General features: G+C 38.9%; 1 protein-coding gene across 2 annotated transcripts; it reads left to right on the forward strand.

Annotated features, from left to right (window-relative positions):
- The first annotated feature begins 5,845 nt into the window (after nucleotides 1-5,845).
- On the forward strand, nucleotides 5,846-16,234 carry ash2l (ash2 like, histone lysine methyltransferase complex subunit). Of its 2 annotated transcripts, XM_017489740.3 has the most exons (17): nucleotides 5,846-5,987; nucleotides 6,424-6,490; nucleotides 6,760-6,899; nucleotides 8,630-8,718; nucleotides 8,813-8,907; nucleotides 9,154-9,249; nucleotides 9,362-9,457; nucleotides 10,070-10,145; nucleotides 10,332-10,349; nucleotides 11,865-11,967; nucleotides 12,056-12,273; nucleotides 12,464-12,631; nucleotides 13,148-13,341; nucleotides 13,463-13,555; nucleotides 13,645-13,743; nucleotides 14,833-14,892; nucleotides 15,000-16,234. In XM_017489740.3, exons 1-17 carry the CDS (start codon nucleotides 5,929-5,931, stop codon nucleotides 15,105-15,107), a joined length of 1,779 nt encoding a protein of 592 aa, XP_017345229.1. In that variant the 5' UTR covers nucleotides 5,846-5,928; the 3' UTR covers nucleotides 15,108-16,234. The 2 variants fall into 2 exon arrangements, with proteins under 2 accessions (XP_017345229.1, XP_017345230.1); XM_017489741.3 differs by lacking the exon at nucleotides 10,332-10,349.
- The last annotated feature ends 71 nt before the right edge of the window (nucleotides 16,235-16,305 follow it).

Consider the following 16,305-nt stretch of genomic DNA (forward strand, 5'->3'; position numbering starts at 1 on the left):
AGGAGTAAAATAACGTGGTGGGTCTGAGCTAATCATGGAAAACTTCATATATGAAACACCGATTCAGTCTTCTTTTATTATTGTAATACACAGTATTTGGACAGTGACACAATGTTTTTTGTCATTTTGCCTCTGTACACCAGCACAATGGATTTAAAATGAAGCACTCAAGATGTGATTGAAGTGTAGACGTTCAGCTTGAATTCAAAGGTTTTAACAAAAATGTGGCATTAACTGCATCTATTTTTTTAAATGGAATTCCTTCATTTTCACATGCTCAAAAGTAATTGGACAATCGTCTGATAAGCAGTTTCATGACCAAGTGTGGCCTGTTTCCTTGTTATTACATTACAAATGAATAAGATAAAAGCTCTGGAGTTGATTCCAAGCTTTGAATTTGCACTTGGTAGCCGTTCATGGGAACTCTCTATATGCGGTCCAAAGATGTGAAGATGCAAGTGAAGGAGACCATCATTAGACTGAAAAAACCCCAAAACAGACCTATCAGTAAAATAGCAGAAACTTTAGGAGTGGCCAAATCAACAATATGGTACATTCTTTAAAAGAAGGAACGCACTGGCGAGCTCAGGGACAATAAAAGTCCTGGAAGACCACGGAAGACTAAAGTGGATGATCGCAGAATCCTTTACTTGGTGAAGAAAAACATCTAGCCAAGTCAAGAACACTCTCAAGGAGGTAGGATTATCAATGTCAAAGTCTACAATCAAGAGACACCTTCATGTATGTAAATAAAGCGGGTTTACATCAAGATGCAAACCACTGGTAGCACTCAAGAACAGAAAGGCCAGATTAGACTTTACTAGAAAACACCGGGGAAAAAAACTGCCCAGTTCTGGAACAAGATTCTTTGGACATATGAAACGAAGATGATGGGAAGATAATAGTATGGAGAAGGAATGTAAGAAGAGCTTATGATCCAAAGCATTCCACATCATCTGTCAATCATGTGGAGGAAGTGTTATGGCATGGGCATGTATGGCTGCCAATGGAACTGGGTCACTAGTGTTTATTGATGATGTGACCGCTGACAGAAATAGCAGGATGATTTCTGTAGTGTATAGAACTATACTTTCTGCTCAGATTAACTCAAATGCTGCAAAACTGATAGGAAGGTGCTTCACAGTACAGATGGATAAAGACTCAAAACATTACCATGAATGCAACCCAAGAGATTATTAAGGCAAAAAATTGAATGTTCTTAAATGTCTGAGTCAGTCCCCTGACCTCAACCAAATTGAGCATGTTTTTCACTTACTGAAGACAACACTGAATGCAGAAAGACCCACAAACAAGCAGCAAATGAAGGCAGCTGCAGTAAAACAAATTAACAAAAACAAACTGTCAACATTTGATGATGTCCACGGGTTCCAGGCTTCATGCAGTCATTGACTGCAAAGGATTTGCATTCAAGTATGAAAAATAATCCTTATATTTATAATTGAGTTTGTTTGTCCAATTACTTTTGAGCCTGTGAAAATGTAGGGACTTTGTAAAAAAATAGGTGTGATTCCTAAATGGTTAACGCAGTGTTTTGTTAAACCCCTTGAGTTAAAGCTAAAAGTCACATGTTCAATCACATGTTGATTGCTTCATTTCAATGAAGGGGGGGGTGGGGGGGGGGGGGGTGGGGGGGGATTAGAGGTGTACTAACAGATATTTTATAAAAGTTTCTCTAACCAAATAATTTAACTGTTCTGGTGTGCACAATAACTACCACCAGTGAAAAACAGGAAGGTGAATGAATGATGTTATGACATCTAATATCATGTCATGTCATTGTCAAAAATGTATCAATGTTGTATCAGTGTAGAAGAGGATACTGTGATATACTGTACACTCCTAGAAAAATTTAAAACCCCTAAGGGTACTTTGGTTGTCTCTCTGGGCAAACGCTTCAACAGTACTGTTTCCATATTACAAATGGTTCCAAGTAGAACCTTTTTGGATGATAAGAACTATTAAGTTTCTAATGAACCATTAAAGAACGCTTTTTGGAAGAGTTGATCAAAAATGTGAAGCTCAGTATTAATATGTTGCTGTTCCCTATGTGGAATCTTGCAATTGATTTTTGTATTACTGTGGATATAGTCTGTGGTTTAATCACTGCCATGCCATTACTAAGTTATAAAAAGAGCAAAACTTTTCCATTTTCAAAAGCATATATTTAGTTATTTTCATATAATTGTACCTTGCGATTCTTCTTTAACCAAACATGCAACACCAGTGCTAATCTAAAGTATTACTATGAGCTCTTCTTTAACTTGGACAATCTGTGTTTCAGATTTGGTGGCTAGCCTAATCGAGCTCATCAGAGCATGCTTTCTGTCCCAAATAAATGACCAAGGCAATGATTCACTATAAGGCTATGATAATGTTTCTTGCATAAATTGGAAGTAAAACCACACAACTGTGTCATGCTGAGAGGTTAAACAGTGCCTTTTGAAGTCTTCATTCAGAAATAAAGTATGTAGAGGGGCATTTCATTACAGACTATAACAGTGCATCCCCCGGCATTGTCCGCAAATCACAGATGGCCAACAATAGATCACAGTGGAAGACATGCAAACAATCATGTATTCCAGCAATTGTCCTGTATTCATCTGGCCACATTTTACATTCCACAAAGAGGGTAATTACCTCGTTGGTCGTCTGGCTGCCACGTTTAACAACAGCCTTAGTAATTATTGCCTTGTACGTTTTAAGAGAAGAATGGCACTCGTAGTGGTAATAGATGTTTCAAGCGCGTTCAACGGGTTTATGGGACGTTTGAGGGCCGTGACATTTGGAGCCATAATTCCTAAAGGGGATTGAGAAATAATACGAAAATAGTCCTGGAATTGCTTCACGTATGAATTTTATTCTTCTTTTTATATTACTCAAGTAATATGAATTCCCTCCTAGGATATGTTGGGAACTAGATTATTATTAATTCCATATATTTTATTTGTTATATTTAACAATGTCAACATTGTCCCAAAGCAGCTTTACAGAAATACACATTTGTATATATATATATATATATATGAGAACATGCAAACTCTGCATACACAGGGCAGCGACGAGAATCGATCCGCCAACCCTGGAGGTGTGAGGCGAACGTGTTAACCACTAAGCCACCGTGCACCCTTTTTAAGTATAAAATAAGACGTATTTGGGTAGAGAAATCCTGCTGCATTTTAAGTGACGCTTTATTACTGGAGGAAAACCGTGAAGGGCAGAATGGTACATCACTGGGCTCCTATTTAAATATATATATATATATATATATATATATATATATATATATATATATATATATATATATATATATATATATATATATATATATATAATTTATTTATTTATATATATTTTTTTTTTAATACTTGTGTTCCTAAGACATATAGTATTATATTATTTTTCTGGGTTTTCACTCTAGTGTATGTTGCTCCTTTTCACCTTCAATGTAAGCTTTAATTTTACTCTAGCCAATGACTTTCTGACAGGAGGCAATCACATGACTCTTGGCCACACCTTACATACTGGCCTTGTTGGAACTCCACAATAGTGATGGAAATTTTCTTTCTCGGTTCATTGAGTCAGATCATTTGTGCAGTCGACTCGTCAATAAGACTCGACTCTTTCGGCCCCTAAACGGCTCACTGGCAACCCCCCCCGCCACACACACACACACACACACACACACACACACACACACACACACACACACACCAACATCTTTTTTTTTCTTTGCCTGTCCATTGCTTCAATTGTTTATTGAATGTCATTATGTAATAAAATAAATAATTGTTCAATGCATTATAGTTTGCATTGCATTTGCTATATATAAAAACTATTTAAATATATGTAAAAACAACTAGGTGCAGCATGTTAAAGGTGACAAATAGCTCACAGTGAGAATTATGATCAATTTATTCTACTGTCTGCAACTTAACTTTTATTTTAAATGTTTTAACACGTCTTAACTTGAACTGGCTCTGAAAGGTTATGCTGTGCCAATCAACTCAGATTCACTAGATTCATATTGTTTACGGTGGTAAAGTGTGTGATTAACAGCGTTACACAGTTATAAACATAGACTGGTGATGTATTCTCAGTGTGAGCATCACAAGAACTATTTGTCTTGTCTTATTTCCAAAAAACACGACTCTTTAAAAATGCAAGTCACCTAAAAGAGCCTGTAGAATGTAGAATGTGACTGTGTATGTAATAGCCCTGTTTAAATAAAGGCTTTTTATATTTGTAAAAACTTGTATCTTATTTTATAAAAAAAGAAAGAAAGAAAGAAAGAAAAAAATCTAAAAATGTAAATAGTAGGTGAAGTTGGATGTTTGTATATACAGTACTGTGCAAATGTCTTAGGCACCTGATTTTGTTTCAGTACAAACTATGTTATAGATTTTTATTTTATGACTTCTACATTTTCGAGTCAGTACAAAAACATTTCAGATTTCCTATCACTGGTTTTCTAGCACAAAATTAAACGTTACATAAAATGTTTGTGTGTCAGTAAAGAAAGCAGCGTATTACATAAGAGACCATTTTTTCAGACAGAAACACAATAAAAGCTGCTGGATTTCGCTGCACAAATAAGAAGCAAGCGACAGTCAAAGTCTCCAGAAGAACCGTGGCTGGTTCTGCAAGATGCTCAATAACACTTACAGCTCAGTTCCTTGTACCTGAGACTACAATTTTTTTTAAGCAAAGAGTCATCATACCAGATATTGACTTTGTTTCATTTATTACTGTTTATTGCTCTTTATAGTTATTTTTTTAAAATTTTGGAAACATTTAATTTAATTATTTCAAAGGCATTTTTGCCCTACAGCATTTCTTTTGTATGTCCCTAAGACATACAAGGGTTCGCAGGGTTGGTGGTTGGATTCCCAGCCCGGATGACTCCACATGCCGAAGTGTCCTTGAGCAAGACACTGAACCCCAAGTAGCTCCCGATGGCAAGTTAGCGCCTTGCATGGCAGCTCTGCTATCATTGGTGTGTGAGTGTGTGTGTGAATGGGTGAATGAGGTGCAGTGTAAAACGCTTTGGATAAAAGCGCTATATAAGTGCAGACCATTTACCATCTTACACATGCACCTGAAGACATAAACAGTTTACAGGTGGAAGATGATTAAGGTCACAGTTACAATAATTTAGGACACTAAAGAGGCACTAAAGAGTCCTTTCTACTGACTGTGAAAAACACCAAGAGAAAGATGCCTAGGGTTCCTGCTCACCTGCGTGAACATGCCATAGACCTGCTGCAGGGAGGCATGAGGACTGCAGATGTGTTCAGAGCAATAAACTGCAATGTGTGTAATGTAAGACACAGAAGACAGTGCTACAGGGAGACAGGAAGGACAGCTGATCGTATATATATATATATATATATATATATATATATATATATATATATATATATATATATAGATAGATAGATAGATAGATAGATAGATAGATAGATAGATAGATAGATATAGATTCCAGTTCATCTCAAAGGTGTTTAGTGGCCTTGAAGTCACCATGTGAGTTCTTCCCCTCCAAACTTCCAAACTTTACAAACCGTGTTTTCATGTGGCATTGTCATGCTGAAAGATGTTTGGACTATGCCTCTTTGTTTCAATGAGCTTAAATAAAGCTTAATGCTATATCATACCAAGACACTTTAGAAGACATTTAAAGACATTTTTAGAGTGTTCTAGACAACAGTTTGGGGAAGACCTGCATACTCTCCGGGTGTGATGGTCTGGTGTCCACATATTTTTTTTGCCTATAGAGTGTAACAATCTGTGGAACGCAGTGGTACCTACAGATGGCAGTACGAAGCTGATCTAACGGCGCAGCGAACAGCGAAGAAGACGCGAGTTCTCGCGAGATCTTTTTTTTATTCCGTGAATTGGTTTTCAAACATGGCTTCCGAAGCAGAGGCGGGCGCCGCAGCTGTTGTTGAGGGAGACTCAGCGGAAAGGCGAGTTTCAATGAAAATGCCGTTTAATTTACGTGCTATATATCTTAATTATTTGAAAACGTATTAATACACGGATATAGCTAGCTGACTTTTGCTCTGAGTGTTTAATTTATAGAGCTTCACACGGAGTTTTAAACAGTATAGAGTTCCACTGTAACGAGTCTTTATGCTAGTTAGCAGTATTTACAGCAGTCTTGTGTGTCACTGCAGACTAAACAAAGCAGGAATTCAGCTCTATAACTTTTCTGAGTGAATAAAGATATGTAAATATAACCACGTGTATATACTTATGTGTGTGTATAAATTTATATATATATATATATATATATATATATATATATATATATATATATATAAATATAAAAATAGTGAACTCGCTTGTTGACTTGCCCCGTAGAATTGAACGGTTTCTGTGAATGTGTGTGCACCATTGTAGAGATGCTTCATCAGGAGACTTAACAGCAAGCATGGAGTCTGAGTCCTCCAGTGGAAAAGAGCCTGTGGTAGGTTTATAAACACAGTGAAAGACCCAGTAACATGAATACATGCAGTTTAAAAAACAAAAAATGATTTATTTTTCATTCATTCATTCATTCATTCATTCATTTGTGATCATCTAGGCTTATATGAGGGGTTCACAAACATTTTGAGTGAATGACAACAAATGGACCTTTTTATGAATTTCTCTGAGATCATGATTGTAAAATTGTGATCCCATTTCAACCCACTTCTGGCTTCTATATAGACTACAGGTGTGTTTCTGTTTTGTCAGGTGGGTGAAGGCACTGAGGGTGCAGACCTGCACACGGGTTCAGGAGATGAGGAGAACGGACGACAGCTGGGTGAAATAGAGTTACAGTGCGCGCTGTGCATGAAGTGGTTCACAGCGGACACGTTCGGCATCGACACTGCGTAAGAATGCAGGCGCTCATTTACAGTCCCCTCCGAAAGGAGAGTTCATTTGTTTGTGCTGTAAACCTGAGACTTTTGGGTTTGAGATCAAAAGATGTATATGAGACGTGAGTTTAGCGTTTTCAGCTTTTATTTCCTGGTTTTTACATTCAGCTGTGTTCAACAACATAAAACCTAGTACCTTTTTGTATCAGACCACCTGATTTTTAGGTGAGCAAAAGTATAGGAGCAGACGAGGCTTGAGTAAATTAAAGTAAATAACACTTAATATTCGGTTGCAATAACTGCATCCAGCCTGTGACTCACTGACACCAAATTGTTGATTTCTGCTTTTGTGATGCTTTAACAGGCGTTTACCACAGCTTCTTTCAGTTGTTTGGTTTTTTTTTTTGGGGTGTGTGGGGGGTTTCTCCCTTCAGTCCCCTCTTCAGTTGGGTTAAGGTCTGGTGAATGATTGGCCAGTCTAAAACCTTCCACTTTTCCCCCTGATGAAGTCCTGTGTTGAGGTGGAAGTGTGTTTTGGATTGTTGTCTTGCTGCGTGATGAAGTTCCTCCTGATTCATTTAGATGCATTTCTCTGTAAATATACAGAAAAAATGTTCCTGTAAACTTCTGAATTCATTCTGCTGCTCCATCATGAGTTCATCATCAATAAAGATCAGTGAGAATGTTCCAGAAGCAGCCATGCAAGCCCAAGCCATGACGCTACCTCCACCATGTTTCACAGATGAGCTCGTATGCTCTGGATCATGAGCAGATCCTTTCTTTCTCCACACTTTGACCTTTCCATCACTTTGGTAGAGGTTCATCTTGGTTCCAGAACTTTTGTGGATCATCTGTATTTCTTTTTGTGAATTCCAGTCTGGATTTCTGACTCTTACTGCTGATGAGTGGTTTACATCTTGTGGTATGGCCTCTATTTTTCTGCTCTTGACGTCTTCATTGAACAGTGGATTGCGATACCTTCACCCTGCCCTGTGAAGATTGTTAGTGATGTCACTGACTGTTGGTTTTGGGTTTTTCTTCACAGCGTTTGTCATCAGCTGTTGTTTTTCTTCACCAACCCATTCGGTGTTTGTTGCTAAGTAGACCAGCAGTGTATTTCTTTTTCAGGACATTCCAAATTGTTGTATTGGCTATGCTCATTGTTTGTGCAATGCCTCGGATTGATTTTTCCCGCTTTTCTCAGCTTAAAAATGGCCTGCTTTTCTCCTATAGACAGCTCTCTAGTCTTCATGTTGGTTTCCTTTTTAACAACAAATGCCGTCTTTACAGGTGAAACTGAAGGCTCAAACCAAGAGTAGCTCTTCAGAGCTATTTATTGTTTAACCAGTTGATCTAACAGCCCACATCTGGGTAACAAGGAACACCTGTCAGTCACATGCTCCCATATATTTGCTCGCCTACAAATTGGGTGGTCTGATGTATAGAACATACAAAATGTGCTGTCGTTTAACACACCTACAGTACATATAAATACCAGGAAATGAAAGTTGAAATTCTGAACTCTCTTCTCGTATTCATCTTTTGATCTCAAACCCAAATGTCTTCCGTCTACAGCCACAAAAAAAGAAGTTTTGGAGTGGACTGAAGGTGCTTCTTGCTGTGATCAAATTGGAAATGCATGTCATTGCATCTGTGCAAGAGAGGTGTATGAAGTGTAAAACGTTTATAAAGCATATGTGTAAAGTTGTATGTATTTATTTTTTTTTTTTTCATTTTCCCTACAGAAACTGCCTTCCATTCATGACCAATTATGTGTTCCACTGCAATGTGTGTCATCACAGCGGAAATACCTACTTCTTGAGAAAGCAAGCAAGTGAGTGGTGTGTCTAGTCTCTGTACAGTTTCCATTTTAATTCTGAAGAATATTGATTTAGACTTCTGTTCTTGCTTGTGACGATGGTCCTCAGACCTGAAGGAGATGTGCCTCACAGCCTTGGCTAACCTGACATGGAGGTCACGGACTCGGGAAGAGCATCCGAAGACCATGTTTTCCAAAGATAAGGTAATATATGGAGAGCTGACTTGCAGAGCATGACTATATATTAGGGTGGGGGAAAATATTCTTGGACTTGTTGCGATTCTCATGAAAGAGCTTGTGTTTAAGTATTGCATCAATCCTTTGAAAGTTTGTGTATATTATATAGCCTACAGTTTTTTTGTTTTTTTTTCATACTGTTACAGATAAAAAGCAGATACCAGCCTGTTAGTTTGATCTTGATCGAGATAAATCTGTTGCTCTATTTTCCAGGATATTATTCCCTTCATTGATAAGTACTGGGAGTGTATGACAACTCGTCAGAGACCAGGAAAGCTGACATGGCCGAATAATATAGTAAAGACCATGGTAAGTAGATTTAATCCTTATTTTCTCGTAGTTTTTTTCTAACTCGTTGGATCATGTTTTCAGCTCATGCGAGTTTTCTTTTTTGTAAATTTTTTATTTATTTTTTATATAGAGTAAAGAGCGTGATGTGTTCCTTGTGAAGGAACATCCGGACCCTGGCAGTAAAGATCCTGAAGAAGACTATCCCAAGTTTGGCCTGCTTGATCAGGTATTGTTTGTAATGCCTTTACAGTGCGGCCAGAACGTATTTAGACCTCTTCACTTTTTCTTAATTGTACAATACAGCTTTAATGTGTACGTATATACAATAGATAAATAAACAAAAAAAATCTTGCATTTGTGTTCATGTTGTTTGAGGAGCCTTGTGATGTTTCTGTATCTCGAGTAATGTTCACTTGTTCTCCGAACGCTATGAGGTCAAATAAATTGTCCATGGACCTCTGCATCATTCTTATCATGGAAGAATTTTAGAAGCAGCAAGATAGAACTGGAGCTCGGGTGCTGCTCTATAGTCTTATTTTCATCTTTTGATCTCAGACCCAGGTTCCTCAGATGTCGATGTGCCAAGCTTGTAGCATCTAACCCAACACTATAATTGCTACCAACAAAGGTTACGGTGTGAACCAAGTATTCAGAGTATTGAAAACTGGCATGCATGTGAAGTTTCTGTTTGTAGTGCTTGATTATGGAGCCTGTTGTGCTGTAAAATGTGTAGCCTAACAAACAGAGGAGACATGAAAGGGGTCTTAATACTTTTTAAACGCACTGTAGCCTTGAAAAAGTGCATTTGCTAAACTGAAGTGTTTATTGTCTGTTTAAGGACTTGGCCAACATCGGACCATCGTATGACAACCAAAAGCAAACCACTGCTGTCACGACGGGTGGCAGTCTAAATGGTAAGGCCCCTGTCGCGTGACTCTAATGTGACTTTAAATCAATGGTTTCCAAGCAAATCAAATATGCACAGTACTATCAGGTCGGTGTTCTGATGTTTATGATGTTTGCGTCTTTACTTTTTGTACGTAATGGAAGTGCTGAATCTGTTCCATAATTAGCTTTAACGCTTCTACATTATATTCTAGGTGGATCGTCATTTTCAGGTGAATATGTAACCTAACGTCTGTGGCATTTGGAGCTCAGTACTGCTTTCTGTGCTCCTTTTTAATCCTTTTGCTCCTTGACTTTGTTTTCCTTATCTAAAGCTTTGCGTGTTGTTTTGGTTTTTAAGCTTGTTGTTTGCCTTCCTCCTTTTCGGATGTACTGTCCTCAACCTTCATCCTGACGTGTCCACTAATTCCTGCTTATTTGTGCTTGCGCTTGTCCTCTTTGCCACAAACAAATCAAATGGAAATTTATGTGCCACGGCCTTTGGTGTGAGGGCTTACCAAAATTCTGTCTCCACTGCTTTGAATAGAGATTTGTGTCCAATCCTGTGGCTATTAGATAACAGCCAAGCCCTGATCAGACCTCTGTCCTTGGCGGTAGTCAATGAATGCCAAAGTGTACGTCTGAGTGTATCTTTCATTTTCATGTGTTTTGCTTTTCTTACTTTTTTCTTTTCTTTTCTTTTCTTTTCTTTTCCCTCCAAGTGTAAATGTAGGTGGATAATTGTAGGACTTTGGAGATTGCTTCCTGGGTTTGGTTTCCCAAAAACAAGCATCACAGCACATCACAAGCTGACCAATCTAGTCTTTGAATATTTATGGCGATATTTGTGTTGCTGGAGGATCTCAAAACTAAGCTGTTTTTGGGAAACTGAATCTTGGGTTCGTAAGCACAGATTGCTGCAGCTTCTTCATTCTTCTTGTTCAGTTTAAGAGTCTTTTGCGTGTGTATTGTTCTTTTCAAGTGATACAGTAACCGATTGGTACACTGCTTCTTACAGGCTTAGGGTGTTTTCATACAAAATCTGTCCGTTTGCCGAGTTCGAGTCCGAGTGCGATCGGTTCTTTTTGTTTACAATTTTTTTTTTGTCTTGGTCTCAAACTGCACATAATTAAATAAAGCGACAAAAAAAGGTTTTATCTGAGGGGTCTGTAAATCTAAAAGCAAACTTGTAAATGTGTTTGTTTCTCTGGTCAGAAATAAAGCAACAGGAAATGTAAACGAAGTGAAAAGTCATCCAAGCTCAGAGAACATAGAGCCGGTGATAAATAAATAAACGTCTTTTTAACTAGTTTAGAATATTTTGTGCATCACATCCAGCATGTATTTTATTTTATTTTTATTTTTACTGCTTGTTGGTCCAAATATCCATATACAACACGTTATATTTCTGTAGCACTACAGCTCTGTCCTTTGGTTCGGTTCGTGTCTTGTGATTCAGTTTGTGTTTGCGTCTCACCACTCGCTCTCAGGCTGCTTTGATTCTCACCTGCACACACCAACCGCAGCGAGGGGGCGACGACACACCAGGGTTCAATTCAAATGGATTAAATACCAAATATGTGAAAGCACCCCAAGTCAGTTCGTACAGTCTTATTTGGATTATGGTATCATCTAGCAAGAAAAACCTGTCCCAATCCCTAAACCGGACAGGATTGTGGTTGGTGATTGCTGTTGAAATTAATCGTGTGTATTGAGATGTGCATTCTTAAGCTACTGTTTCCGTCAAGGTGGCCTTCCTCCACCCGGTACGGGCAAAGGCAGAGGCGCCAAACGCAAGCAGCAACAGCAGCAGGATGGAGCCACTGCAGGAACGGCTAAGAGGACACGCAGGTACAAGTTATTTAAGTTAATGTGTGTATGCACACTCTTTTTAGTTGTACCGTTGCTTTGCTCTAATTGGTGTTTTCTTGGTCCCCAGTGACCCTCTGTTTGCAGCACAGCGCCTGCCTCCTCACGGCTATCCTCTTGAGCACCCGTTTAACAAAGACGGCTATCGCTACATCCTGGCCGAGCCAGACCCACACGCACCCGACCCAGAGAAGCTGGAGCTGGACTGCTGGGCGGGAAAGCCCATCCCCGGAGACCTGTACCGAGCGTGTCTCTATGAGAGAGTGCTGCTCGCCCTGCACGATCGAGGTACAGTCACGACTTCACGCGGAGTCACTTCGTCTCCAAGTTATTAGTATTGCTGGACCATTTCAAATGCTTTTATTGAATAATTATACACATTTGTAGTATGAATAAGGAAAACGATTGGGAACAAAATGTAGCCTCTTCATCCTTCATATTAATAAATGGATTTCTACTTCCCGTTATGATTTCTAAGCTCCCCAGCTAAAGATCTCCGATGATCGCCTGACTGTGACTGGAGAAAAAGGGTACTCAATGGTGCGAGCGTCTCATGGGGTACGAAAGGGGGCCTGGTACTTTGAGGTGACCGTAGATGAGATGCCCACCGACACTGCTGCCCGCCTCGGCTGGTCCCAACCTTTAGGTTAGTATTATTTCACCCAAAAATGATAATAACAGGAAGTACTAATAAGCACTAGGTTGTATTATGAAAATGAGCTCATGGCAATGGGTTTTGCTGCAGTGGCTTTTATAGGCATCTTTGTTTGTATATTCAGTTGCAATCAAAATTACTCAACCCCCATTGAAAATCAGGTTTATTGGCAAAATTTACAGCCTTTCAGCTTTTTGAAGCTCCACCCCCAGGATATACAGTGGCCCATCAAGTTGAGTGTCTATGAAATGAATGATTGGAGGCATTGCAGCTTTAATTTATAAGCTGGACAATGTTTGGATCTGTATTTTAAAATCAGTGATTGGTAGAGCCTTACAAATGTGTTCCAGATATTTGGTGCATTAAAAGCAAAGGTGTTATTACACCTCCCTGTCAATACCTGAAAATATGAATGCTGAAACGGCAAATGTCGTCTGTAACCAACAATATCGTTTTTGGTGTTCTTGTCAAATGAAGACCTCAGAATTTGTTGCTGCTATGTTGTAGGCAATCTTCAGGCTCCACTGGGCTACGATAAGTTCAGCTATTCGTGGCGCAGTAAAAAGGGCACACGCTTCCATCAGTCCATCGGGAAACATTATTCCGATGGTTATGGACAGGGAGACGTCCTGGGCTTCTTCATCGAGCTTCCAGACAATACCGAGACTGCAAGGACACTCCCAGACACGTACAAAGACAAAGTATGAGCAAAGCAGTTATCACAATGTCCTCTCTAGAATTGTTCTCTAAATAAAAATGATGTGCCAAATTATAAATACTAGTTTTACTGAGTGATTTGATGGATATTCTTCATTCTTGCAGGCACTGATTAAATTTAAAAGCTACCTCTACTTTGAGGAGAAGGATTACGTGGACAAGGCGGAGAAGAGCTTAAAGGCAATAAATAAAAGTCGAGTGAGTAGTAAATCCTGCTCGAAATTTGCGCACTTTTTCTCTTGGAAATTGTGTTCACAAATGCTTTGTGTCTGAATAAATCTTTCTAGATGATTTTTTACAAGAACGGCGTGAATCAGGGGATGGCTTTTGAGAACCTGTTTGAGGGCATGTATTTCCCTGCAATATCGCTCTACAAAAATTGTCAGGTACGACACTTTCCACTCTACTACAGTTGAGTCCGTAAATATTTGGACAGTGCCGTCATTTTGCCTCTGTACATCACCATAATGGATTTGAAATGAAGCAATCAAGATGTGATTAAAGTGTATACTGTCAGCTTTAATTCAAGGGGTTTAACAAAAATATATTGCTTTAAGCATTGAGGAATTAGAGACATTTTGCAAATCCTTTGTAGTCAATGACTGCATTAAGTCAGGAACCCATGTACATCGTCAACTGCTGAGTTTCTTCCCTTGAGATGCTTGGTCATGTCTTTACTGCAGTCGCCTTCAGTTGCTGCTCGTCTGTGGCTCTTTCTTCCTTCAGTTTTGTCTTCAGTAAGTGAAAAACATGCTCAATTGGGTTGCGGTCATCATTCGTTTAAGAGCATTCCATTTCTTTGCCTTAAGAAGCTCTTGGGTTGCTTTCACGGTATGTTTTGCGTATTGAGAGTTCCCATGAACAGCCAAATGCATAAAAAATGCAAATTCAACATTTGGCATGACATATCGAGGAAACGGGCCACACCTGGCCATGGAACTGCTTATCAGGCAATTCTCCAATTACTTTTGAGCTCGTGATACTGGAGGAACTCTCTAAAGAGGAAAAAAAGGCTGTAATTTCCTCACAGTTGATGCAATGTGTTTGTTAAACCCCTTTCATTAAAGCGGAAAGTCTACACTTCAATCACATCTTGATAGCTTCAGTTCAGATCCGTTGTATAGAGGCAAAATTATGAAAATTATCATTGTCCAAATCTTCATGGACCAGACTGTATTTATTCTTTAAACAAGTTGCTGCTTTACATAATAGGGATGGACAAATGTTAATGTTGAACACAACATGGTGCAAGGTGGACAAAACACTACCACAGGCGCCTGGGACAGGATTACTGTACATGTTTGGGCTATTAGATTTTTGTCGATTAGTTGTCACTCGGTGACTGTTTAAACACAAAGCTTTAGGTTTTTTGCTAGAACATGCCATATTTTTCCAGATTTAGTTGCAATTCAGCATAAGGAACTCTAGGTGGCGACACTGGCAGTGTATCCAACTGTTTGCCTCTTCTCCTGCAGGTATCAGTTAATTTTGGACCACAGTTCAAACATCCGCCAAAAGATGTCAAGTTCCAGCCGGTGAGTACAGTATATATATTCATGCATGGTAGTTTGTATCTTATTATGATTATTATGATGATGATCTGAGTTGAGTGTTCTGAGCCTGTGTTTTGTTGTTTGCTCAGATGAGTGATATGGGCTGGGGTGCAGTGATCGAACATTCTCTCGCAGACATCCTTTACCACGTGGAGACGGAGGTTGACGGCCGGCGCAGCCCTCCATGGGACGGTTAACTGCTGCTTTCTTCAGCCACACGCGTTAAAGCAAGCGCTTTTTAAAACACGAAGCCTGTGTACTGGATCTGTAGCATGTGGGTGATTTTACTACAGGCAGTTCTGACATGTTTTCTCGTACTAAGAAAAGAACGGAAACGAGTTATTAAAATAACTTTTATAATGCAACTTGCAGAGTTAAGGAAATAATCAACTTTGTAATCAACACTGCAGTTATGCAGTAAAGCGCAATTCCAGTTGCTGGTGCTTTTTCTGTTATCCATAATAAACACAAGTGCTTTTCTTTTGATGAGTCCTGTACAGGGTGAGTTGTATGAATGTACAGCTTGTATTACAAGCAACGTAATCTACGTAAATATTATTTTATTGACACCCCCCATTAAAATTTTTGAAGTTAATAGGTTTTGTTACTTTTCTTAGTACAATGAAACATGTCACTTCCTGTCCATTGTTATTGCACGTGCATTACAGATGCATTGGATAGAAATTTGGTTGGGGAAAAAAAAAAACCCCCTGCTAGAACATTCCTTTAATGTCAAGCCCAACATCTTACCAGTGGAGTTAATACGATTCTAAACACCCAAATCACAACTTTACATCGCGTCTTTTCCCTTTTCACTCGATTGTGGATCGAGAAATTTAAGGCTCAGAGAAATTTCTAGCGATCGAGGCATATTTGGTCATTTATTACGTTGGTAAACCGTGATACTGAATCTGTGTATTGTTGATTGTCGAGCCTGTGTGAGTTAGAATACTGCTAATGTGTATTATTCAGTGTGTATTATCAAACATGAGGAGAAATTGTATAACATCAATATTGAGAGTTGCAGTAAACTACAGAATGTTTTCTGTGCCATTGTTTTTTTTTACTCCTCGTACATAAAACTGTGGTAGGGATGGAGTCCAGTTGGCTTTATACGTGTCGAACACCAACCCAGTCTCTGTTACATATCCGACACCAGAAGTAACATGCCATACGTTTAGTCCTGGTCTTTTCTTTGAAACCTTCCTTAACATTTGTTCACCTAGGTGTAAAATATGATTTATTTTTATTGATGTTTCCATATCCCTAAACCTTGTTTTATACTGAAGCTTGTTTTAATAAAGTTAAATATTCTAAAAGTCCACTCATTTCCGTTCTCGCTGATGGCAATGCCAGTGTGTTTCAGCTCACTGAATAACAGACAGACCCACAAAA

The sequence above is a fragment of the Ictalurus punctatus genome, chromosome 16 (assembly GCF_001660625.3).
Source record: "Ictalurus punctatus breed USDA103 chromosome 16, Coco_2.0, whole genome shotgun sequence".
NCBI classification, from domain to species: Eukaryota; Metazoa; Chordata; class Actinopteri; order Siluriformes; family Ictaluridae; genus Ictalurus; species Ictalurus punctatus.

Excerpts from the sequence above, each read along its gene's own strand:
- ash2l (XM_017489740.3), top strand. The coding sequence starts at position 5,929 with ATGGCTTCCGAAGCAGAGGCGGGCGCCGCAGCTGTTGTTGAGGGAGAC. Across the intron at positions 12,274-12,463 it reads GCTCGCCCTGCACGATCGAG|CTCCCCAGCTAAAGATCTCC; the intron begins GTACAGTCACGA and ends ATGATTTCTAAG. Across the intron at positions 12,632-13,147 it reads CGGCTGGTCCCAACCTTTAG|GCAATCTTCAGGCTCCACTG; the intron begins GTTAGTATTATT and ends GCTATGTTGTAG.